At 39.9% G+C, this 27,516-nt stretch overlaps 1 protein-coding gene across 6 annotated transcripts in view; it reads left to right on the forward strand.

Annotated features, from left to right (window-relative positions):
- LOC129719007 (proton-coupled amino acid transporter-like protein CG1139) overlaps positions 1–25,892 on the forward strand; it is a 44,612-nt gene extending 18,720 nt beyond the window's left edge. For 2 of the 6 annotated variants that reach the window (XM_055670308.1, XM_055670310.1), the window contains exons 2-3: positions 23,063–25,179; positions 25,242–25,892. In XM_055670308.1, coding sequence (XP_055526283.1) covers positions 24,179–25,179; positions 25,242–25,659 — 1,419 coding nt within the window. In that variant the 5' untranslated portion in view covers positions 23,063–24,178 and the 3' untranslated portion in view covers positions 25,660–25,892. Of the gene's footprint in view, positions 1–23,057; positions 25,180–25,241 lie in introns of all 6 variants that reach the window. The other 4 variants (XM_055670313.1, XM_055670312.1, XM_055670314.1 and 1 more) reach the window with 4 other exon arrangements.
- The last annotated feature ends 1,624 nt before the right edge of the window (positions 25,893–27,516 follow it).

Below are 27,516 nucleotides of genomic sequence, written 5' to 3' on the forward strand. Positions count from 1 at the left end.
ATGACAACATCCTCGACTTTTGGCTTTTATACATCACCTCTATTCCGGAAATATATTGGGTGCATTTCAGTTATTTTCGTTTTTTTTTTTCTTCATCTATAATTTATTTGACACGGCACAAATACAATTCAATGTTTAACGGCGCCAATTATATCTGGTAGCTTACTTTCTAAAGTATCTTAATAACTAAAAGAAAATTTTTTATCCTCGCTGCCGACTACGAGCTGGAACTAAATCTAACTTAAAGCTAGAATGTTTTGTATCAAAAGCACAGGTTTGCTGTTTGATGGATTTCAGGAAAACGTATATAAGGGACATGTAGGATAGGTCACGGCTCGCCAAGACATCACGAACAGGAACAGCCGGCTGCCTACTTTCGGCCTGCAGGGAAGCTATTAATTTAGACCTGGCGTCACGGTGTACAGGGCATGACCAAACCACATGCTCTATGTCGTGATAACCTTCACCACAGGCACAGATACCACTCTCCCCGAGCCCAACACGACGGAGATGCGCGTCAAATCTATAGTGATTGGACATAAGCCGGGACATCACGCAAATGAAATCCCGACCTACATCCAACCCCTTGAACTACGGGTTCGTCAATACTTTGGGGATTATGGAATGTAACCACCTTCCCAATTCCCCTCTGGTCCAAGCATTTTGCCAACTGATGATCGTATTCTGACGTACAAGTGCGAAAAATTCATTAAAAGCAATTGGTCTTTCATAAATATCACCGTTTGTTGCGCCCACCTTAGCCAAAGAGTCCGCTTTCTCATTGCCCGGTATCGAGCAATGAGAAGGGACCCACGCTAAGGTAATCTGAAACGATTTTTCGGATAAAGCACTCAGATGTTCCCGTATTTTCCCCAGGAAATACGGTGAGTGCTTAACATCTTTCATCGATCGGAGAGCCTCAATGGAACTGAGACTGTCCGTAGAGATGAAAGAATGGTCCGTGGGGATTTTTTCGATAATCCCTAGGGTGTACTGAATTGCAGCTAATTCTGCGACGTAAACAAAAGCAGGATTATCGAGCTTATGGGAGACGGTTAAATTGTTATTGAAAATACCGAAGCCAGTGGACCCATCAAGAAGTGATCCGTCAGTGTAGAACATATTGTTGCAGTTGATGTTTCGATATTTATTGGGAAAAAATTTGGGGATCTGCTGCACGCGTAAATGATCCGGGATTCCACGAGTTTCTTCTATCATGGATGTATCAAAAAACAAAGTAGAATCAGAAGTATTTGATAAGTCGACACGATTTGGAATATTCGAAGAAGGGTTAATATTTTGGGACATGTGATTGAAATACAATGTCATAAAACGGGTTTGAGAATTAAGTTCGATTAACCTTTCAAAATTTTCAATCACGGGACGGTTCAAGACCTCACATTTGCTTAGAATACGAGAAGACAGGCTCCAGAAGCGGTTTTTCAATGGTAGTACTCCAGCTAAGACCTCCAAACTCATCGTGTGGGTCGACTGCATGCAACCTAAGGCGATACGCAAACAACGATATTGTATTCGCTCCAGTTTGATCAAATGTGTGTTTGCTGCGGAGCGGAAGCAGAAACACCCGTATTCAATAACAGACAATATCGTTGTTTGGTAAAGCCTTATAAGGTCTCCTGGATGGGCTCCCCACCATTGTCCGGTTATTGTACGAAGAAAATTCACTCTTTGTTGACATTTTTTAATCAGATACCTCACGTGACAACCCCAGGTGCCTTTAGAGTCGAACCAGATACCAAGATATTTGTGTACTAAAACCTGAGAAATCGTTTTACCCATTAATTGTGTTTGAAGCTGAGCAGGTTCATGCTTCCTAGAAAAAAAAAATCACAGGAGGGTTGTGTGCAAAGCCACGACCGCAAGGTTGAAGTAGAATACTTTTACGGGTAAGATAACCCGGCTGCTTGCGTGTCAGTCATTTTTTCTAGTAAATAAACGTTGACTAATCAGATCAATCGAGTTTTGCGCTTCAATAAGGATCGACCATTTTCAATAATATAGTAAGTTGCTTGTCATGATTGGGGCTTGACAATTTTTATGCAGATAATGAAAATTTTTTTGATATCGTGCTCATGACTGAAGGAAAAGATAATTCAGAACGTTCTGAGACACGGAGATAAAGTAAAATTTATAACATTTACAAATTTAAAAATGTAAATTAACTCAAGAGAAAATATTAACACTTCAATCATCACGTTTTTATTTCATTCTGAAAAGGACAATTTGTTATTCAATTCAATATCGGATAATATACCGATCGTATCTTGGCGTTATCACTGACAGTGCGAATAAAGTATTCCTTGTGATAAAATAAACAGTTAAAAGCTGATTTAACACTCAAAACTAGACGGCTCAAGTGTTGTCAAAATGAGTCAACTTTTCATTGAAAGCATTTACTGTTGCAAGGTATATGATTCTGTCGACCGTGCTTGGGAAGCAATCATATTACGACCAATCAGAGGTCGAATTTTTCGTTTTGACAAGGCTTGACTGATTTCAATAGTACAATAGTTTGATTAATAAAATTACAATTATCTTCATTTGGGAAGAGTCTGAGCAGATTTTCCAATCTATTGCTGCAAAAACGAAGGAAATCCATCGAATACTAACCGATTTATTAGCATTTGAAATTGGACATATTTTTCACTTTTTTCAGTTTCAAATTTTCATTTCACATCCCTATGTAGCCGAACTTCCTGAGAGGAGTATTCTACTTCAAAAGACAATTTCTACGTGTTGTAACGTGCTGGAGCACGAAATCTATGTTTGTGATAGGGAACCTTCACGTTCACGAGGCACGACTGGAGAAACGCGTCTGATAATGCGGTAAAATTTTTAATGTCTTTTTGTGCAAATTATTGTACTCAGACAAAAACCTGTTTTGAATTGGATTAATTTTTTAGTGAATAAACGTTAACCGTTCATTGACAGTCTTGTATGGTATCTATAGTATTTGACGTTTTGAATGAAGTTTATTGAATATTTTTGAAAATTTGTGCGAATGAGAAGTTGAAGTGCTATCGAATTGTAATATGCTGATACCTACATTACTGAACAGGAATGGAACAAACACTATGCGGAGCAAACAGTCAGAGTGTGCAGGCAAGGGGTGAAAATTACCTATCGATTATAGCGCAAAACAAGAAAAATTAAATCTTCCTTAATTCATTTGTTGTCTTTATAAGGACAATTGTTTAATTTATCATAGGCTGTAGTGTTTATCTCACATCTCTGTGCTACCTCGACAGCGAGGAGTAAGGCATCTGCCAGACTAAACGTGAAAACCCGCGCGAACCGATTCACCCGGCCGTAGGTTAATATACAGCTCTACTAACGGCTGTACATTAACATACGGCCTGGCGAATCGGTTTGCGCCGCTTTTCGCGTTTAGCCTGGCAGAGGCTCAATGCGCACAGCCAACACAATAGAAAGGTGTTTTCACATTGTCTACGCTGCTATTGTCTGTTAGTTTTCTCAGAAACACTCTTTCATAGCTGAAGGGCGCTACGAAATAGGCCACGCCTTTCTGTTCAGTTTTACCATTTCCTAATGTTCTTTAGACGAATTATTCCAAAATTCGCATTTGATTTTTGTATCTATCGAATAAACACCGATGGTGCTCTCACACACGCAACGATTTTACCCCTAACCGTATTGCGGCTTGTAACATCAAGCGATTTCGTTTGCTCGCTGTTGCGTATTGCATCATGTTGCAACTTGGCAGCTGGGAGACTACGAAATTCGGTTAATGCTGATTGATTGAATCGACTTCATATTAGCTCTGCATAGTCGAACTAACTGTCTTTGTGAATGCGTTCCAACAGGGTAGTTTTTTATTCGAAGTCGGTTACGCAGCCTTTGCGCTGCCCCTTCAGTGGGGGGTACTAAATAAAGTAAAAATTATACAACTACAACAGAATTTAATTGCATCCCGCACAGAATGTCTGCTTGTGTTGATACCAGAAAATTATAAACTTTCAATTATTTGTTTATTTGCCTTGAAAAAGGCATTTTGCGGTTCAAAATCGGTTGCTGATCACAACCTTTGACCTGCCCTAACAGTGGGGGAATTAAGATACACGGACAACATGCACTGTGGAAGCTATTTCACATTCAGTAAATTAGAAGGGTGCGACAGATTTAAATTGCTAGGATCCAACACAGAATGCTAGCTTGCGTTGACAAAAATTATTAATTTTCAATGACTTGTTTATTTGCCTTCAAAAAGGCATTTTGATTTCCAAAATTGGATTTCCTGATGGCAATCTTCATGCTGCCCCAACACGGGGGGAATAATGGCTGTCTGGCGACACACGCTGAGAAAAACCGCGCTGCTCCTGAGACGTGGTGACCAACCACAGGGCTAGTGCTGCTGCTAAGGAAGGATGACGGCTATTGTCGCTGTCTAGAACTATTATGAGCGGCTCTGACTGAAACAGGCTCTTATATAGGCCAAATAGCATGTTTTCAATCGCAAGGTATATGATCCTGTCGACCGTGCTTGGGAAGCAAGCATATAACGACCAATCAGAGGTCGAATTTTTCGTTTTGACAAGGCTTGACTATTTTCAATAGTACAATAGTGTGAATAATAAAATTACAATTATCTTATTTTGGGAAGAATCTTAGAAGATTTTCCAATCTATTGCTGCAAGAACGAATACTAACCGATTTATTAGCATTTGAAATTGGACATATTTTTCACTTTTTTCGGTTTTAGATTTTCATTTCACATCCCTATGTAGCCGAACTTCCTGAGAGAAGTATTCTACTTCAAAACTACTATCTCAGTCTTCTCCGGAGAGAATTCGATACCTAGCTGTAAAGCCCAAGCAGACAAATTGTCCAAGGTATCTTGCAATGGTCCTTGCAAATCGGCAGCTTTGGCTCCTGTAACAGAGATTACACTGTCGTCTGCAAGTTGTCTTATCGTGCATGAATTTGCCAGACATTCGTCGATGTCATTTACATAAAAGTTGTAAAGAAGGGGGCTTAAACATGAGCCCTGGGGAAGACCCATGTAGCTAATGCGAAAAGTTGCCAAATCGCCATGCGTAAAATGCATGTGATTTTCGGACAACAAATTGTGCAAAAAATTATTTAAAATTGGAGAAAATCCTTGCCGGTGAAGTTTGCCCGAAAGAATGTCAATAGAAACGGAATCAAAAGCCCCCTTAATGTCCAAGAACGCAGACGCCATTTGTTCTTTGCGAGCATACGCCAGCTGAATATATGTGGAAAGCAACGCAAGACAATCATTCGTCCCTTTGGCACGGCGGAAGCCAAATTGAGTATCTGATAGTAGGCCATTTGATTCGACCCAGTGGTCTAAACGACGGAGTATCATTTTTTCCATCAATTTCCGGATACAGGATAGCATTGCAATCGGCCTATGAGAGTTGTAATCAGAAGCTGGTTTCCCTGGTTTTTGGATGGCGATCACCTTCACTTGCCTCCAAACCTGCGGTACAATGTTTTGCTCCAGGAACTTATTGAACAAGTTCAACAAGCGCCTCTTGGCATTGCCGGGTAGATTCTTCAACAAGTTGAATTTGATTCTATCTAACCCAGGCGCGTTATTGTTACAGGACAGGAGGGCAACTGGAAATTCTGCCATCGTAAAAGGTGATTCTATCGCGTCGTGGCCCGGAGACGCATCGCGAACAATGTTTTGCTCAGGAACAGAGTCCGGACATACTTTCCTGGCAAAATCAAATATCCACCTACTTGAAGACTCCTCGCTTTCGTTGACCGTTACGCGATTCCGCATTCTTCGGGCTGTGTTCCAAAGAGTGCTCATCGATGTCTCCCTCGACGTCTCGTTCACGAACCGACGCCAATATCCGCGTTTCTTTGCTTTAGCCAAACTTTTAAGCTTGGTATCAAGCTCCGAATACCGTAAATAGTCGCCAGGTATACCTCCCTTCTGGAAGGCCAAAAACGCGTCGGATCTTTGCGTGTAGACATCGGAGCACTCTTGGTCCCACCACCGAGTGGGAGGCCGTTCTTTGATCGTTACGCCGGGATATTTCTTCGTTTGGGCTTGCAACGCGGCGTCGAGGATTAAGCCCACGAGGAGGTTGTATTCTTCAAGTGGTGGGTGATGTTGAATCGACTCGACCGCTTTTGAAATCATTTCCTCGTATAACTTCCAATCGACATGTGAGGTCATACGGAATGTCAATTGGTCGCATGCGAGTTGACCCGTTGTAGCTGGCCCACAGGCCGCGATGTGTTCCGTCTACTAAATACTTTCCAGGACGTATAAACGAGTAGCTTAAGCGCCACCTCCAGAGAGGGCTACTCGTCGTGTTGAATTTTGCCCAGCACGAAACCTAAACCTCAGGGCAGGTTGTGGAAGAATTGTCCCGAAACGACATAAAGAAACGGTAGCAATTGTTGAATGAAGAATTACTCCGCCGCGCGTACGATGAAACCACTACTCCGCTTAGCCAAAAACAACCGTCTTATCGAAACACGGAAAACACGAGTGTCCGAAAAATAAGCGTTATCATCACAGGCGGAACACCAAAGCCAAATCTTTCTGTTCGATTCAGCGGCAATAGTGGGGGCTGTTTCCCGAGAGCCACCCGGAGTAAAATAAGAACGAACAACGACAAAAAACTACACGTACGCGAATGTGAGAATTCTCCTAGACAAGATTTACCTGTTTGGGAAGCATAAAATCGAGCATAGTATATAGTATTTACGATTTACATTTATTGCATGAAGCGGGATTTACTTAAGTCTAACGGGTTAGTGGCGTGTACAGTCAATTATCACATTTTTATTTCCTCGCTTCTGTGTGCTTCCCTACGTTACTCCTACAGTGCGGTCAAAAGAACTCGTCCAACAGACGGCTGGACGGCGAAAGCTTTCTATCAAGAAGGGTTTTTTGTGTGTCTTTATCGGGCCCGGCTCAATGAGCTATTTTTACTCACGGTAGATAAAGAAGTCCCGTCGGTGCTATTAATAGCCCTACCGTCGATGACTTGTTGCGTCCACTGCTGTTCTGCTTGGCGTCGTTGGCGTCGATCGATGAGCTGCGATGGCGTCACTCGATGATAAGCGATGGCGTCGATCAATGGGACGGGATGGCGGCGATCGGACAGTATCGACGGCGTCGTTTGCCGGCTGATCTCAAGGGCCGACGTTCAACCAGAGCAGCAACTTCCGATTTCGTCGTGGGTCAGCAGCGTGAGGGTGGCAGCGTCGCGCTGGTGCAGCGGCTAGTAAAGGGCGAAAAGAAAGCCCCAAAAAGAAGCCGACAACGGCTGACTTGGGTTTTCAGCATTTTCTGTCGTACACACATTTAAAACCTCTTACCTTCTTTTTGTAACAATAACGCACGAAAAAGCGTCCGTAGACCGCACTTCTAACTAAACCGCACTAGCTAAACCCTAACGAAACGGAAAAACTTAACTAAAAAGGACACTCACATTTAACAAAAGACTTACTATAAAACGCACGCGAAATAAACTAATCACACTGCTGCCTCGTTCACGATCAGAATTGAAATGGACGAGTAGTAGTTCCGAAAACCCTCAGATAAGTTGCGCGGTATTCGGTTTCCGCGATCGGAAGTAATGAACCACTTCAACACGATCATTTATGGCTTAAGCGTGAATGATTTTATCTCCTTCTTTCTTCCGTTCTTCCAATCGCAGATTTGCTTCCCCACCCGCTTCGGTATTTAGTGAGACGGAAAATACTAAGAAAAGGGAATTTGAAACTGCTGAATTCAATATAGTGGAGTATTTGTATACAAGCGTCTGATTTTCTATTCTATCATGCAATATTGAACAGTGAAACTAAGTGAAATTGAATGATTTAAATTCGTATAACAGTGACCATGCTACACCGTTTGTAATTGAAATAAGAATAGGCAGATGGTCGCTACCGTGAGGATCGAGGATTACCTTCCATGTGCAATCCAACCGTAGCGACGTCGAACATAAGGATAGATCCAAAGCGCTTGGGCGCGCTGGAGGTTTCGGGATACGTGTCATTTCACCGTTGTTTAAAATAGTCATTTCGAAGTCATCTCAAAGGTTATAGATTTAAAAGGAGCGGTTATCATTGTAAGGGAAACCCCAAGCCACGCCATGAGAGTTGAAGTCTCCCAAAATCAGGTTAATACGATAGAAAGAATAGCACTTTTTAATCCCTAAAAGTACTCCTCCATATGGGGTGTCTCGATCAAAGCGAATAATATTAAAATCATGGAAGTTGAGATCAATATTTGAAGTAAGCCAAGTTTCACAAAGGGAAAATGCATCGCATTTGTTTCTATTTATTAAAACTTTAAACCAATCAATTTTTGGTAAAATACTTCTACAATTCCACTGTAAGACAGAGATAGAATCCTTCATATACGCAGTTGAATTAGGCATCGAAGGATACAATCGCTGCAAGGAGGGGCCATTGGGCAGTCAACTGCTTCAAAAATGATCTTACTGTTGGGAGGAATGCTGTAAGAAAAATTTTAATTGGACCGGGTACATTGAAAGTTTCAAAAATCCAGTCCACAATGTCAGAAAATTTCACTAATCCAGAGTTTGTTTCATCAACTGGGAGTGCAAAAGGAACAACTGGGGTTTTAGATGTTTCTGGCAGTGCTGGGAACTCCTTCTGGGACTTTAAATTTGCAAGCCCAGGAGGAGTTTGCTTCGGTTTTTCCGCAGCACTGTTTGGTTTGTTCGTACTTTTCATTACACTTTGGGAAATCTTAGGACCTTTACGGGGAAGTTTAGGAGAAGAAACATTTTTCCTCTTCCTAGACTCCCCAGGATTGGCATAAGATGTTCCCGCTGATGAATCGTCAGAATCGGTTTCATCAGAGGACAACAGATCAAAGGGGTTCGATGTTATGGTAGAAGTGGTCACGGTCTTCTTCAGCATCTCAGCGTAAGAACGCTTTGAACGCTCCTTAAGTGACCGCTTGATTTTATCCCTGCGCTGCATGTACACCGCACATGTCGAGAGCTCATGCTGACTCTCCCCACAGTGAATGCATTTTTCAGCATTTTTACTGCAGGAATCATCCGCATGATTCTCCCCACACTTGCCACAACGTGCCTTATTGCAGCAGTAGGCGGCGGTGTGGCCTAACTGCTTACAATTCAGGCAGTTCATGACGCGAGGCACATATAATCGCACAGGGAGACGAACCCGGTGGATCGAGCCGTGGCTTGGTAGTGCTGACCCGGCGAACCCTCGAAACGAGTCTGACAGAGTGTATACTGTTTTGCCACCGATGATCGATGCTGACCGCAGTTGCTTGCAGTCGAGCACCTTTACATCGGGACATGTGTTGTTCTTAAAGCACCCTTCGGCACTTTCCAATATACACTCGACGGACAGACTCGAATCGGTTATGACACCGTCGATCTCCACGTCTCGTGCGGGTATGTAAACGCGATACTCGCGTGTGAAGAGCTCAGCAAGCTATATCGTTGGCCTCTTTCAGGTTACTGACCACGACACGGAGCTTGTTAGGCCGGACCTTGGAAATTTCGGTCACGCCCTTGTACTCCTTCGTCAGGTCTTTAGAAATCTGCAAGATGTTCAACTGTTTCGATTTCGGTCCCGCCTTTGGCCGAAAATAGACAGTATAGCTGCCCTGGGCTCCGTATGGGTAAAGCATGGGGCGAGGGGGGACTGCAGAATGAACAGGGGAGGGGGTAATAGAAGGGTCAGGGTCAGAGGGGTTCGGGGATGGTAGCGCGGGAGGCGAGGGATCTACATCCATCTCGCTAAGTCTAGCGCACTAGCGCCGACAAGAGCAGGTACCTTTTTACTTCTCCCTTCCAGTAAGGTTGGTTGTCCGATCGTTCGAAGTTGCAGCCGTTACAGCCAGCAGCACCAATACAGCAGCACCAAACAGCCACCAGCAGCGAGCCAGGTGTGAGATCACTCCACACAGCGATACAGCTCAACTGTCAACTGATGGGTTCTTCTTCTTCCTTTTTTGTGTTGAAATTCTCGTCCACTCGTCCAAATCGGCTTACGCACCAGCTGGCAGTCACGATGCGAAACAGTTGCACAAAGGCGCGACCTTGAACCCGGATTTATTTCACTCGACCAGGCAAACAATGCCAACACTTGTTCACACGTCTTTTGTTTTATATTCTATCGGAGCGATCACCAAACACGTCCGATATTGATGCGTGTTCGGCACAGAATGAGTTATTTTCGTTGTTTTCCAGAAACTGAAAGTAGTCATCTTCGAATTCAAAATGGTGTCCAGGGTCAATGCTTGGCTTCTTTACAGGTTACGGACATATCCATATGTAGTAGTATTCGGTTATTTTCGGCTGTTTCCTTGCATCATTCTGGATCCAGTGATACTCATATTGGGTGGTATTTGGTCACTTCAGGCTATTTTTCAGAAACCGTAAGCGGCAATCTTGGATTTCAAAATGGCATTTGGAGACAATTTCTGGCCCCTGCGCGTCATTCTGGTTTAAGAAACACCCATATTGGGTGTTATTTGGTCATTTTCGGCTGTTTTTCAGAAACCGGATGTCACCATCTTGGAATTCAAAATGGTGCCTGTGGTCCTGTGTAACATTCTGGTTCCTAAGATACTCATGTTGTATGGAAATCGGCCATTTTTGACCGTTTTTTAGAAACCGAAAGTTGCCATCCCACAATTCATAAGTGTCTGAGGTCAATTTTTAGCTCCTTGCATCATTCTGGTTTCGGAGATACTCATAATGGGTGGTATTTGGTCACTTTAGGCTGTTTTTCGGACACCGGAGGTCGCCATCTCACAATTTAAAATGTTGTCTGAGGTCGATTTGTGGCTTCAGTGCATCAAAACAATTCCGGAAATTCGCATGTTGGGCGGTATTTGGTCATAATGTTTCGACACCCTTTCTTCTCCTGGCACGTTACCAAATACCATTTTGAAATCCAAGATGGCGACTTACGGTTTCAGAAAAACACTGAAACCGGGAGTCGCCATCTTGGATTTCGAAATGGTATTTGGTGACGAGCCAGAAGAAGGAAGGGTGTCGAAACATTATGGAAATGTTTGTTACACCAAAAAACATTCACTTGCCAAATCTATTTATTTAAAAGAGAAGTTTTGTATGTATGTATTAGGGTGGGAAATCGTTATATGGAAAAAACGAAACTTGATAGCAGAAAGCCAGAACCAAGTTTTTTGACGTAGGACTACGTCTAACCGCACTATATCGAGATACATTCTGAGGAAACTAAAAACCAAGATGTAACGGCGGAATGAAAGATTTCAAACGGTAATACTGATGTAACCACATGATGGATCACTATAATCAATATGTCGTTGGATTAATAAAATGATGGACAATTTTGTGATTCTTCACATATCATTGTTACTTAATTGTTAAACAGTGAAAATTGATGAAAAGTTTCAAGGTCGTATTTTTACGAACAATGTACCAATCGCATGCGAGCACTCCTGGCACAGACTTCATGAGTGGACACCAACTGCCTGCTATGACAACCTCTATTCAGTGGCAAAAAAAAAATTTGACAGAACCTCCCAGTCCCAATAGGTCAACTAATATTTGCTTCTATGAACCTAGACTATTTTGATGTCTTGAAAGTAAAGCTCTTTCGGAAAGTTCATACACAGGCAACAGTACTGCACCGAGCCATGTATGAGAAGACGGTCGCTCGTCGTCAGTGCAGTAGCACTCGATTGCCATTTGTGTGCAGTCAAGCCATGTGGAAACAATGTAGCTGCTGTCGACGTACAGTGGTGCGTGTTCGCACACTACGCTGTGCAACCGGGGATAAAATAATTCTGTACGCAACAGTATATCACGATTTTGGATGTTGCATCGAATATGTGATTACAACTGAACGGATTTTGACCTTGATCGAACGACGACGGTTGCCAAAGCATGTGATACAATAATTGGCATATCATTGTACATTGTACGATGAACATAAATTAGTAAAAAGTTCAGTTGAAATCCACTTCTTCTAGTTCAGTTTCGCAGCTTTCAACCAATCACGAGCTCGCTTTATATAGCTGCAACATATGTTTTGTCATCGTTTTAAAGTGCTTATTGTATTACTACCCCTGAACAGATTTCAAACACCGATGTCTTAATCGACAGGTAAAATATTGCGAAATATTGTTATATAATAATTAAAATATCTCTTCAACAAGAGTTGTGTTAACATTCTACAAATCAGAAGCTTGCTACCCCGTTGCTCGTTTCCTTTTGGTTGTCGTGACGAGTAGATGGCATTTGAACTGCAACCGTAGTGATTTTCTTATCCATGTTTAATGATAAAAACTTCTTTCAAATTCCTAAAATTAGAAGTTGCATTGGGTTGCTGTCTTTTGAATTCTACACTCTGTTTTTCTCAGATTTATTTAAATGACCAACTATAGGCTATTTGCAAGACAATAGAAAACCAATATGCTTCGTAAAGATTTTTAAACAGATAGTTCAGATAGCTCGTTTGAGCTGTACTGATGGTTATGTTTTTTCCAGTTAAATCAATTTAATTCAATATGACAATCCTAGTTGCATTACGCGGTTGTGGTATAGAGAAAATCCAAATTATATGCATCTTGACGTTAGGTTTTGAACATTCACATTCGTATTTTTCAATTACAAAAATATTACATCAGCATCTGCAAGAAAATATTACTAAACATAGAAAGACAACCTGTCGCACAACACAACATATAAACACAACCGTGTAAAGATACAAAACATATGAACACAACCTGTTATTGCCAGACTTGTAATTGAACAACATTATGCAAACATCAGTTGGAGAGGTTAATGTTGTTTATCAAACCGAGCTAGGTTTATTCTTGAAGGAAACAGCCGGATGACTTTTAAATATGGCATTTTGTTGTTTGTTTTTTCATTGGTATCATAAAACTGATTAATTTTTTTCTGGTTCTGCTTAATGAATAAATGTTTCAATTGGCCAAAAATGAAAAAATGACTGTTACTTGTTACATCCTCATAAATTCCAATGTCAATTTCAAAATTTTTGTGAATATAGATTTTCTACTAAAAACTGCAACTCTTTATCGTCACTTTTCCAACGAACTTGTAAATACAGGATTTTTTCATGTGACTTCTTTGCTAAGCAGTTGTATGAAACTGACAATGATACTGCTTTGAAATCGGTGAGTGAGCTATCTTTTACAGGCGCAATTGAAGATGAAAGTAAGTTGGCTTTCTACTAAATCGTTCCTTATTAAGACCTATATAAAAAATTGCCTTTTCGCGTGTTGAAGAAATTTGACAGCATTAGGATGAAAGGTATTCAAAACAGTATTTATTTCTTCTTAAATAGATGTCTGCAAACAAATAATCTAAATTATTTTTTAAAATAAACGCTTTTCTTTTTATGACTTTCTGGTGGCATATGACCTTAACAATATGTGGCCACCAATGAACTAGTTTTAGGATTGTAAGTTGTTAGAGGTGTCGGTTGATGGATTAAGGCTCAATAATCTGAAAGTATCCGGAACGCAACGTCCGCATGAAGCCTTCAAACCGTGTCGAAAGTGAAACGTGGTCAAATCGAACAAAGTCTAAATTCTCTAAATAAAATATAAAACTATCGTAGTCCTACGTCAAACATGCGGTCGTGTCTTGGATACCACCCTTGTACTATTTTGTTCTATTTGGACCCCAAACAATCCTAAATTCATCGGAAGTCGATTGGTTTTGTCACCGCTTGGCGCATTGCATTTCAAATTTATATGTAGATTTGTATGGAAAAACCAACTTTTATGCATTTCCCATTCTCAAAAGCTCAAAATGGCTCAAACCATAGGGTTCATAACTTCAAATGGTAGGTTTTTTGATGCCTAACAACTTGGCCGAAAACACTAAAGAGCTAGGGTGTTCCAAAAAAATACTAGAGCTGTTCGAAGTTGAGTATGTCGAAATTTATGTTGCAAATCATTTTTTCTGCCAACACTGCCAGTGTACCGGCGTCAGTCAGATTTCCATCAGAAGTAACCTTTGAAACACGTTGTAGATTTTTTCTACGCCTAGAATATTGACCTAAATTTGTTTGCTTGATCCAGTTGAGTGTATAAACTCGTTACGACAGGTTTCTTCTGATGGGAATCCTACTGACACCGGTGCATTGGTAATGTTGGAAGAAAACAAGATTTTCTGCATTTAAATCGACATATTCAACTTTGAACAGCTATAGCTCTTCCTATGGACATTCTAGCTCTTCAGTGTCTTCTGCAAAATTGTTCGGCATCTAAAATACTATACTTTAACATAACGTAGTGCATCATTAGAGCATTATTGAGCTTTCTAGAAAGATAAATGCAAAGAAGTGAGTTTTCCTATATAAATTTTCATACAAATTTGAAATGCAATGCGCCAAGCGGAGACAAAACCAATCGACTTCCGGTAAGTTTAGGGTTGTGTGGGGCCCCAAAAGGAACCAAAAAAAAACTTGGTTCTGGAAAATCGATCATTTTTCCCCACCCTAGTATGTATGTATGTATGTTCCAGCATAACTCTCGAAGGCCTGAGTCGATTTGAACCAAACTTGGCATACGTGTTCTTTGTTCAAAGGAAGTGGTCATAGAAATATTGAATAGCGGGAGGGGTCACCCTTAAAGAAGGAGGGGGTCAAAAGTAATAAATTTTATACATAATGGAAACCTTTTATTGAAATTTGATGACGGAGAGTCCAATCTAGCGTTTCGGATAAAAAATATGTTTGGAAAAGTTGCTGAAGCTCAACTATTACCGAATTGAAATTTGGTTAAGAGCATCGATCAAATAAAATAAGAGCTCCTAGAACCCAGCTATTTATTTAAAAAAAGTTTTGTATGTATATACACTAAAGTGGCTTTTTACGCGGGGGATACGTGCCGCGTAAAAAAACCGCGTAAATTCCGGAATCCGCGTAAAAAAAAACCAGCGTTAATTCTGCATTCCAAGCAGACTTCCTGAAATCTCGCTCGTACAAAAAAGAGACAATGCACTTTGAGCTACAAGTCTCGTTTCTCATTCAGTCGTTTTGTGCTGTGCGCCACATGCGAGCGAGAGAACTTGCAATACGTACGAGCCATGTCTCGTCGCATGGAATTTCTTTTGCGACGTACACGAAGATATCTCGTCTCTCAACGTAACGAGCGCGGTGCATGGGCGTTGCGCACACGAGACAGCTTGCGCGCAAATTCTCGTGAGCTCGTCTCGCGAGCTAGTTTCACATATTGCTTTGCGCTGATGGCGCAAGGAAGAAATTGGTTTTGCCCAAAGGGATGAAGGCAGGAGATTTTATGTGATTTATTATTTACGGTGTTATAGGAGCTTGCGTCAGAGCACTGTTTGAATAAGGAATGGTGTGTAAACTAATTCATTTGTTTATCAATTCATATGTTGATTAAACCGACTTTTGTTAACAATAATGAAGAACGTTTTGTTACCATATTTATATATTATTATTTTCTTTGCGAACGGTATAAAAATTCATGATATTTTTAACTGAAACAAATATATTAGATGCAGAGTGTTATGTTGGTTAACGTGGAGATGCTGTGAGTTTCTGTCGTCGTTTAAGATGTCATTGACTATTATATAATAGAAACCATTCCAAAGAAATCATATTCAGTTTTGTACTTATAAGATTAGATGTGATTTTTAATTCGAATACAAGCCTTTCGGGAGTTAAAAATAACAGAACCACTAAACCAATAAAATCAATTTTATATTTTTCAATACATGTTGGGGGTAAAGGTGTTGGATAGAATTTTCAAATGAGGTATAGATATTGCAAATCAGATATATGATTCTAAAGCCACATTAACTCTAGTGCGACTATATATACTCGTATTAATAGTAATCTGATCTTTTTTTTGCTGTTAGGGGGATATTACCTTGTGCAACGATGTGAACTTTTGTAATAATCTTAGTAATATTGTTTTATGAAATTTTCCAACTAATGCACCTCCAGAAGGGTCTGAGGGCTCATACTGTATCAAAGACACAAATCTTTGAGTAACTCTGGGAGACGCGTTGCTCGAATCATGTCGCTGATACATGATGCTTTCGATACCGGAGACGAAAATGCAATTCAATGCTACGGTGTTATATTATCTAGTAAATATATGTTTTATAATGTGCAACATGGAATTTATGAATGAATTTCAACCATTTCAACGTTCGATTCGTCAAATGCGGAGTGTTAATCCTAGAAAGATAGTCTGCGTCAATTTGAGCCCTGAGTGTTATCATGCCAAATGTCCTATCATCATCGAATATCTACCATTTTTGATTTGGCTGAATCTCAGCACACGTACCTGACTTAACAAACTGAATATTTTTCGCGGGCGGGCAATTTTTTCAGACTCACGAGAATTTTTTTAAAAGAACATAAGTATTTTGGTATATGTTTGATTCAAAGCATTGTAGCTCAGAATCCTTCAGTTGTACCAAATAAACTGTCTGAGAATGAATTGCAGGGAACTAATAATGCTTATAAAAAAAATACACCCCAATAAAACCTTTTTTGGTCAAAATAAATTATAAACAAACACCTTATCTTAATTGACAAACAAAAATTAAGAGTTATTTTTTTTCTCATTTTCTTTTCGAAGAAATCCGAAGTTATAACAAAATTTCTGGTTTAAATTTCAGGATGGTGGAATGATTGGTCGATTGGTTTTGTCACCGCTTGGCGCATTGCATTTCAAATTTATATGTAGATTTGTATGGAAAAACCAACTTTTATGCATTTCCCATTCTCAAAAGCTCAAAATGGCTCAAACCATAGGGTTCATAACTTCAAATGGTAGGTTTTTTGATGCCTAACAACTTGGCCGAAAACACTAAAGAGCTAGGGTGTTCCAAAAAAATACTAGAGCTGTTCGAAGTTGAGTATGTCGAAATTTATGTTGCAAATCATTTTTTCTGCCAACACTGCCAGTGTACCGGCGTCAGTCAGATTTCCATCAGAAGTAACCTTTGAAACACGTTGTAGATTTTTTCTACGCCTAGAATATTGACCTAAATTTGTTTGCTTGATCCAGTTGAGTGTATAAACTCGTTACGACAGGTTTCTTCTGATGGGAATCCTACTGACACCGGTGCATTGGTAATGTTGGAAGAAAACAAGATTTTCTGCATTTAAATCGACATATTCAACTTTGAACAGCTATAGCTCTTCCTATGGACATTCTAGCTCTTCAGTGTCTTCTGCAAAATTGTTCGGCATCTAAAATACTATACTTTAACATAACGTAGTGCATCATTAGAGCATTATTGAGCTTTCTAGAAAGATAAATGCAAAGAAGTGAGTTTTCCTATATAAATTTTCATACAAATTTGAAATGCAATGCGCCAAGCGGAGACAAAACCAATCGACTTCCGGTAAGTTTAGGGTTGTGTGGGGCCCCAAAAGGAACCAAAAAAAAACTTGGTTCTGGAAAATCGATCATTTTTCCCCACCCTAGTATGTATGTATGTATGTTCCAGCATAACTCTCGAAGGCCTGAGTCGATTTGAACCAAACTTGGCATACGTGTTCTTTGTTCAAAGGAAGTGGTCATAGAAATATTGAATAGCGGGAGGGGTCACCCTTAAAGAAGGAGGGGGTCAAAAGTAATAAATTTTATACATAATGGAAACCTTTTATTGAAATTTGATGACGGAGAGTCCAATCTAGCGTTTCGGATAAAAAATATGTTTGGAAAAGTTGCTGAAGCTCAACTATTACCGAATTGAAATTTGGTTAAGAGCATCGATCAAATAAAATAAGAGCTCCTAGAACCCAGCTATTTATTTAAAAAAAGTTTTGTATGTATATACACTAAAGTGGCTTTTTACGCGGGGGATACGTGCCGCGTAAAAAAACCGCGTAAATTCCGGAATCCGCGTAAAAAAAAACCAGCGTTAATTCTGCATTCCAAGCAGACTTCCTGAAATCTCGCTCGTACAAAAAAGAGACAATGCACTTTGAGCTACAAGTCTCGTTTCTCATTCAGTCGTTTTGTGCTGTGCGCCACATGCGAGCGAGAGAACTTGCAATACGTACGAGCCATGTCTCGTCGCATGGAATTTCTTTTGCGACGTACACGAAGATATCTCGTCTCTCAACGTAACGAGCGCGGTGCATGGGCGTTGCGCACACGAGACAGCTTGCGCGCAAATTCTCGTGAGCTCGTCTCGCGAGCTAGTTTCACATATTGCTTTGCGCTGATGGCGCAAGGAAGAAATTGGTTTTGCCCAAAGGGATGAAGGCAGGAGATTTTATGTGATTTATTATTTACGGTGTTATAGGAGCTTGCGTCAGAGCACTGTTTGAATAAGGAATGGTGTGTAAACTAATTCATTTGTTTATCAAATCATATGTTGATTAAACCGACTTTTGTTAACAATAATGAAGAACGTTTTGTTACCATATTTATATATTATTATTTTCTTTGCGAACGGTATAAAAATTCATGATATTTTTAACTGAAACAAATATATTAGATGCAGAGTGTTATGTTGGTTAACGTGGAGATGCTGTGAGTTTCTGTCGTCGTTTAAGATGTCATTGACTATTATATAATAGAAACCATTCCAAAGAAATCATATTCAGTTTTGTACTTATAAGATTAGATGTGATTTTTAATTCGAATACAAGCCTTTCGGGAGTTAAAAATAACAGAACCACTAAACCAATAAAATCAATTTTATATTTTTCAATACATGTTGGGGGTAAAGGTGTTGGATAGAATTTTCAAATGAGGTATAGATATTGCAAATCAGATATATGATTCTAAAGCCACATTAACTCTAGTGCGACTATATATACTCGTATTAATAGTAATCTGATCTTTTTTTTTGCTGTTAGGGGGATATTACCTTGTGCAACGATGTGAACTTTTGTAATAATCTTAGTAATATTGTTTTATGAAATTTTCCAACTAATGCACCTCCAGAAGGGTCTGAGGGCTCATACTGTATCAAAGACACAAATCTTTGAGTAACTCTGGGAGACGCGTTGCTCGAATCATGTCGCTGATACATGATGCTTTCGATACCGGAGACGAAAATGCAATTCAATGCTACGGTGTTATATTATCTAGTAAATATATGTTTTATAATGTGCAACATGGAATTTATGAATGAATTTCAACCATTTCAACGTTCGATTCGTCAAATGCGGAGTGTTAATCCTAGAAAGATAGTCTGCGTCAATTTGAGCCCTGAGTGTTATCATGCCAAATGTCCTATCATCATCGAATATCTACCATTTTTGATTTGGCTGAATCTCAGCACACGTACCTGACTTAACAAACTGAATATTTTTCGCGGGCGGGCAATTTTTTCAGACTCACGAGAATTTTTTTAAAAGAACATAAGTATTTTGGTATATGTTTGATTCAAAGCATTGTAGCTCAGAATCCTTCAGTTGTACCAAATAAACTGTCTGAGAATGAATTGCAGGGAACTAATAATGCTTATAAAAAAAATACACCCCAATAAAACCTTTTTTGGTCAAAATAAATTATAAACAAACACCTTATCTTAATTGACAAACAAAAATTAAGAGTTATTTTTTTTCTCATTTTCTTTTCGAAGAAATCCGAAGTTATAACAAAATTTCTGGTTTAAATTTCAGGATGGTGGAATGAAATGTAAATATTTTTATTGAAGGTAAACTTTTATAAAAAAAATCAAATTAAACATTTTGCAAAACATTCATGCTCTCATGATTTTGGGTAGAGGCGGGCATCGCACTTTTTGGACTAAAATGTCTATCTAAATAACTAATTTTGAGAAAAAAAGAACTGAGAAATCCGATTTTGTAACCCCATCCCGTTCACATGATTTAAAAATACTTTCGGGTTAATTTAAGCAAAATACTTTGTAGACCAATTAAAGTGAGTGTAAAATATTGCATTTTGAAGAAAAAAGTTAAATTTGAAATGGTGCTTCAAAGCATCTTTAAGCACAGCAGGGACTTTTTTATTCATGACTCAAAATATTATCCCTAATATTTAACTATTTGAAGTATTTATTAAAAATGATTTAAAAGCGGAAGAAAACCAGATGTAATTTTCCAAGAAAAAAATAAAGTTTATGATTTTAAAAGGTTTTAGTAAACATTTTCAATCAAAAAGTTCGACTAGCTTTTGTTGTCAAAGCATTTGTTTATAAGGTTTACTGCCCATAAACGCATAAGAGTCACACTGCCAAAAACGTACAACTGAGTAAAACGCAGTAGACGCAGGTAAACCATAGCATTTTTTCCTTCCTATGGATTCAATCAGAGAAACAAAAATTTAAAATAAGCATTCATCCGAGGTAAATATATTTGTGCAGAATATTTTTATATGCAATGAGGTCATTGTTGTTCCGATCAGTACACTTTATTTAGTCTTTTAATGAAAGTTACCATGATTTTCTGCTAATTGGTTTTAGCTCTGAGCCGGTTATGCGTTTATTCGTAACGTGGGCCTGACCAGAATCAATATTTTTTTCATTATTTTAGCAACAAACCTAACTTTTGTTGTAAATTTTCGAGAGCACACGTAATGTAGAGAAGTTTCTAAGGTTTATCTCAAAAGTGATGAAAACTCACATGGGACTGTTATGCATTTATGGGCAGTTTAGCAGAATGAACAAAATCTTAGAACATCTTAGAATCGTCGAAACATTACAGAAAAAGTTATGGACAAAAAACTAATTTTGAGGGGTGTTTTCCTTTCATTCAGTACTCGGTTGGATACAACTAGAAACAGTTGAACTCTTATGAGTAATACATTTCTTTTGACAAACTTTCAAATGCATACAGTCTGGTTTGCTATTATCTGCAACCTTCGCAGAAATATGGACTCAGAATATGGTTATTTTCAGCAAAAAAACTAGAAATATCTTTACAACAGATGAAAATAGCAAACAAATATATTTTACAAAAATGCAAGGTTTAGCAGAATGAACAAAATCTTAGAACATTTTGAATTGTTTCGACGATTACAGAAAAAGTTATGGCCGAAAAATTAATTTTGAGGAGTGTTCCTCGTAAAACTCTGCTTCGTCATATCAGACGTACAGTTAGAAGATTACAGTGTTCAGCAATTCTTTTTCTTATATATTTTCCTACAACTTTGCTGAAGAAAGCAATCTGGTATTTTGAAAATTAGAAAAAATAGTTTTCATATCTAACTACTAGGAGGATTGATAAAAAAACCGAAAATGCCAAAAGAAAGGCCTTGTTATATGGAATAAACTTGCTGAAGACACTGGGTACATACAATCAATATTTCACAGTCGAATCTAAAACGATCACGGTTTTTTGAGTTTAGACCACTGTGGGTTGCTTTGAAAAAAATTTACTATTTTACTTTATTTTTTGCTAACCAAGATCAAGTGTTCATTAACAATTCACTCTGGCCCAAAAAGTTTAAAAAAATACATAGTTTGCCAAGTCAAACACGAGTGCAAAGTTCCATTTAAATCGAATAAAATTGACTTTACCTAACAGAACTGCACAAAATAAGTATTACTTTGAGCCTGGTACACGAGAAAGTCTCACGAGCTCTGGCGCACGAGCTGTATCATGTATGTACAGTACAGGCGTCTCGCTCAATTCGTAGTGCGACGAAACATCGCTTGCGCATCGCAATCCGAACCAAAAGAGAAGCGAAAGAGCAACCTGCAAATCGCATGTGACGTTGTCTCGTCTCGTCGCACGTACATGGAAATTCTACGAGCGAGAGAAAGATTTCTCTCGTCGCTTGAGAAAAAAGTACGTGCACAGGAAGTCTGATTCCAAGTGAGGGGGAACCGAAATCCGCGCAAAAAAAAAATACCGCGTAAATTCCGGAATCCGCGTAAAAACCGCGTAGATTCCGGAATCAGCGTAAAAAATACCGCGTAAAAAAAACCGTGTAAAAAAAACCGCGTGAAAAGCGACCTTAAAGATCAACAACAACAACAACAACATCGAGAAAAAAATCTATAATTATTTCCACTGCGTTTGCACCTTTCACGGTGGAAACAGCAGCACTGTTTGTTCACTCAGCCATGCATACAAGCCTCCTTGAGCTTCGTTTTTCCCAATTCAAGTTCTTTTGTTTGTTAGTTTGTTTGAAGTAATAAAAAGATCACTTTTAAGCTGTCACCTGCCCGTGCCCTATTATACTTAACTTTAGTAGCGGCGGTTTAATGTTCACTTACACTATCAAACGAGATTCCGTCGTTCTACACCACTGAAATTAGTTTAGTTAACGAGTTGAAGTAAAATTCAGTGTGCGCTTCGAAAAGCAGTGTTGCTGATCTCTCCGGATCAATGCCTGCACTGAAAATATTGTGAAAATTTCGGAAGACTAGCGTATTAATCTTCAAACCCGTACGCTATCTCCTCTATGTCAATCGCGCACAAACTTTATTCCGCAAAGTATTAAATAAAGTAATATTAAAGTCGTATAATCTACAGGCACTTTGTTGCTTTCCCCGTCAATTCGCCAGCAGGCGGATCTTTGGGTATTTAGTTCCCTAGTGCTTCTAGCACCTAATGTGTGTTTTACTCAGAATATTTTTTTTTCTAAATGTAGGTATAATTTCACAAAGTTAGTATCTCTATGCAACCGAAAGTTTCTTAGCTACCATGCTTCTAGTAAAATGTATGCCTTAATGCATACGATCTTTCAAAAAATAGCAATGTTTAATGGTCTCTGCCAAAGTATTTTTCAAAGTATCCAGTGTATCATTGACAACAGAGCAAATAGCAAATAACTTACAATTAATAAAATCATTGAAGGTGAAATTTTTTGTAGGTGTATGAGATTTTGCAATGATTTTGATAATGAGAGTAAATTTAAAGTGGTCGGTTAGCAACGCTACATTTTTGGTTTGCGGAACCTATCTACTGACATTTTTAGGTCAAACATTCGTTTCTAATTTTAGGTTCTACATATTTAAATACTCACCGATAGAAAAGGTGAACGGTTTCCTAATCACACTTGAAACGTTCCGAAACTAATTTTAAAATATATTCACCAGCAACACTAATCATTTTAACTGATTCATCTCATTCACCAGCGCAGCCGGACAGCGAAAACTTCGCTGGCTGCTGGACTGTAGGCAGATAACACGACGTCATAAAGCATTACCCGGATAAGAATAGAACCGGCCAGATAGAGATTGTCCGGTGTGAGGAACTACCGGCCGCAGTTGCACCCGCCGCCAGGTCGCGACTTTAGGCGTGCAAAATCACTCCACACCAACGACGACGACGACGAAGACGCGGCGACTCTAATCTCGTGCTCCGGCCCCTTATCAGAAGCAGTTAGATGACACTGCGCTACACATTAGAACTGCCTTGAACCCCGCGCGGAACACCGGACGCAATCGCAGCGTCAAACCTGGACCCGTGGCAAAATTTCGCTTGGTAAAGAACTCGCACCCAAAAACTGAAAGAACACATTAGAAAAATACTAATTGACAGCGATAAGCTGCTTGGCGCCACCGCTTGCTGCGATCGATCGGGACATGCGTAAGAACATGTAAGCGTCTTTTTCGCGGCTTTTTTTTTCTAGGTGTGGCGACGACGACGACGACGACAACAATAACAACAGCAAAACCCAGTGCACATTCGGGGTAGATCAGGAAATTTTGGTGCCGTCACGGCGTGCCGGCCCGGAAGAAGTGATAAGAGCTTCTACCGACAAGTACGGAGAAACGTGCGTGCAGGAAAAAGAAAAGTACCAAAACAAAAGACGTTATCTGCTGGTGCCTGCTCCTCCTCCGGTAGGATGCTGCTGGTTAATGCTGGATTTCGGCGAGATTACGTCGACTGGAAGTGGACGTGAACGCGAACGCGGACGTAGATGACGCAGTAGAATTGGGCGCCCTCGAATCGATAAGTTAACGGCTACGCCGCCAGTGGTGATCAGTGTCGATCGTGACTTCGAAGCAACTGGCAGCTCTCTTCCTATCTTGACCTAAGCTAAAGTGAAGTGTAGAAAACAAAAGTTGAAGGAATTTTTTTCCAACCCCGAGTGTGTCTTACTAGCAAATGCATATCAAGTGTTCTTGTTTAAAAAATCTCACCGGAAGAGTTTCTATTCGGCGGTTCTACTGGGTAGTCGTGCTCGACAAGGGGTAAACTAAACGACCGTTTCGTACGTGTGTGAGAAAAAAAAATTAAAGTGGAAGCAAAAATGGCTCCGAATCAGCGCGATATTGAAGCTGCTCCCCTATTGGATGAAAATTGTAATGATCAACTTCTGAAACCATCCCCACTGGAATTCAGTGGCCCAAGAAAACCAAAATCCTACGGCGCTACCAATCAATGGCAGAAGATCATTTGCTACGACCCATTGCAGCACCGAAAACTGGAGAATCCCTGCACTAACTTGGACACGCTGATGCACATCCTGAACGGAAACCTAGGCACCGGGATCCTTGCAATGCCAAATGCCTTCAAGCACTCCGGTCTGTACCTGGGATTCTTCGGAATCCTGACGATGGGAATCATCTGTACCCACAGTATGCACATCTTGGTGAAGTGTTCCCGCGAGCTTTGCCGGCGGTATCAAGTGCCGTCGCTCTCGTTTTCCGAAATTGGCCGATACGCCTTCGAGTCCGGCCCAAGCTCGCTGCAAAAACTTGCCCGCATCGTTGCGGTTCTCATTAACTGCTTTCTGATAGTGATGCAGATCGGGTTCTGTTGTGTTTACTATCTCTTTGTTGCCGTCAATCTGTGCGATTTCCTCGACTATGTCGGCATCCAGTTGGACGTCCTGACTGTGCTGTTAGGTCTGTTGATTCCACTGACAGCACTGAACATGATACGGAGTTTGAAGTTCCTCACTCCAACGTCGTTGGTGGCTTCCGTACTAGCGATCAGTGGAATAACGATTGCGTTCATATTCCTACTGCAAGATCTGCCACCCAGCAACTCCGTAGCTCCGATATCCGGTTGGAGCACACTGCCTCTCTACTTCGGGATGGCAATGTACGCATTCGAAGGTATTGGCGTTGTTCTGCCGCTGGAGAGTAACATGAAAACACCGAAGGACTTCTGCCGGTGGAACGGAGTTCTGAACACCGGGATGACGATCGTAACCTGCCTCTACTCTGCGGTCGGCTTCTACGGATATCTGAAGTACGGTGATGAAGCCCAAGGAAGCGTGACGCTTAATTTGCCCAGCGAAGAACTGTAAGTTTGCTACGAACTCCCAAAATGATCTTTTTTTATTTAACGTCCGTTCTTACTTTCAGATTGGCGCAAATGGTACGACTGCTGATGGCAGTTGCGGTGTTTGCATCCTACGCTCTCCAGTTCTACGTTCCGATGACCATCATCGGACCGATCGTTCGGCGTTGGTTTGGTTCCCAAACGGCTCAAGGGGCAGCCGAGTGTACGCTGCGCTTTGCGCTGGTTCTACTGACGTTTATAATGGCGGCGAACATTCCCAATCTGGGCGCGTTTATTTCATTGATCGGAGCCGTTAGCACCTCGGCGCTGGCTCTGGTGTTTCCACCGGTGGTGGAAATCATCACCTTCTGGCCGAGTCGAAAGTACGGCCGCTGGAATTGGATTCTCTGGAAGGATATTCTGATTACCGTCTTCGGACTAGCGGGATTCGTTATCGGTACCAGCACCAGTGTGGTGGAAATTATCACCGATTGGAAGTAGGAAGCTGCTGCAAGCGCGCAGTTTGTTTATTTATTCGTTCTTTTTCAAATGCCTTGAAGTGTTCTTGTTTTTAGTAATCGGGTAGGATGATGAGAGCAAAGTATCAATTGTGATAGTGGAAGTTTCGTGAAAATTTTATTATGCGAGATGTTTGTTTTACTTATTGATAGGAACCTATAACATAAGAAAGTGAATATTGACAGTGTACCATAGTTTATTATTTAAGAACTGGTCGACATTAACTAAAATATGAAGTTTTAACAAAACACTTTTAATATTGGAACAAAAGAAAACCTCTTAGCGTCGAAAATAAAATGCAAACAGATGTTTAACTCTGTTTGCCTTCTCCCCTTTCAAGGCTCAATTTATGGTCACTTGAGAAGTGTTTTCCATAATTCTGAGTTCAACTAAGGGATCCCCTGGAGATGTCACTGATCAGTGACGAAACGTCGGACAGTGAAAACAAAAATCGTTCTACAGTTTTTAGACTGCTCCGCCAAACGTTCGGAAAAATGGATATCAACGTTGAGATGAAGAGTCTGAAAAGATAATTATCCCTCGGGAAGTGGTTTTCGATGCGGGGTACGCAAAGTTTTGATAACGAGGTTGACGACCATAATATTTTAAACCCATTAATTCCATGTGGGTAATTGGAATTGAAATTGCTTTGATTACCATAAAACTTTTGCACCTGTAGTCAAGATAACAACAGTAAGAACTATTCTTTCTTTAGCCGTTGTGTAAAATATGCTCGAAAATCAGATGGATGTTAACCCGATCAGTCAAAAATATCAGGATTATAACAAATCTTGATATTTTGTCACGAACTTTTTGTATCAACTTGTGTACTAAACTTGGTCTCGTTAATAGTTACAATATCAAAATTACTTACTGATTATTACAAATCATAGCAAGTTTTGTTAGGTTTTGGGCAGAAAAAGATCAAAATTAGTTAGAATGTACAATATTTTGTCAGTTGAATATCTAGTTTTGTTATAGATATGTTTTTAAAAAAACACACTTTTGAACCTTCAAGTGTATGATAACAGAATTTGATAAAATTCGGTACTTTTTATCAATCTGGCATATCAAGAATATTACATGCTTTGATATTTCTATCAAGTCAGATATATATTTGTGTTGCGCGTTAGATATGATCGTTTGATCGGGAATCCTTTCCTGGCTAAGAGAAATCAGATTATACCTCGAAAATCAGCAATTGAACTTTGATCATTCAGCCACTACATGCCCAATTTTCACAAATTGTATTGCATCTGTTCTCGTATTAAACAGTTTCATCGTTCAAATTTTCAAGTATAACTGTTAAACGGTAATCGAACTTTAGATTTCATCCGCCGGGAATGGGTTGAGATAGCATTTCTTAATGGGACTTTAGAAGAAGAAGTGGGCATGGAATTGCCATGTGATGAAGAAGTGCAAAGTCAGATTTTTCGTTGGGTTATGGGTTAAAACAGGCTGGGAGAAGCTGGAACCTATGCTTTGACGAATTCATGACGCTACAACAGCCAACGCGTAAGCGTACACGTTATATACCGTGTTCAGGTTATATTACTAGGTACGCCTTTTAAAATATGTACACTACACCTTTCCCCCTTTCGGAAGAATGGTGTTATCATTCTTTTGTGAGTTACTTTAAGAATATTTTGCAATGTGGCTAAAATTTTAGCGAAGGCATCTAGACGCTTAGTTTGAGATTGAGCCGGATTTACTTGGTAGTTCAACTGTTTTTCTTTCAAACGGCGAGCTGATCAGAAGAATCAGTTCATTGAATGAACGAAATCTTTGTATCGCTATCAAACGAACTAGTTCAGTGATCAAAAGACTCAGTTCATCGGA

The sequence above is a fragment of the Wyeomyia smithii genome, chromosome 1 (genome assembly GCF_029784165.1).
Source record: "Wyeomyia smithii strain HCP4-BCI-WySm-NY-G18 chromosome 1, ASM2978416v1, whole genome shotgun sequence".
NCBI classification, from domain to species: domain Eukaryota; kingdom Metazoa; phylum Arthropoda; class Insecta; order Diptera; family Culicidae; genus Wyeomyia; species Wyeomyia smithii.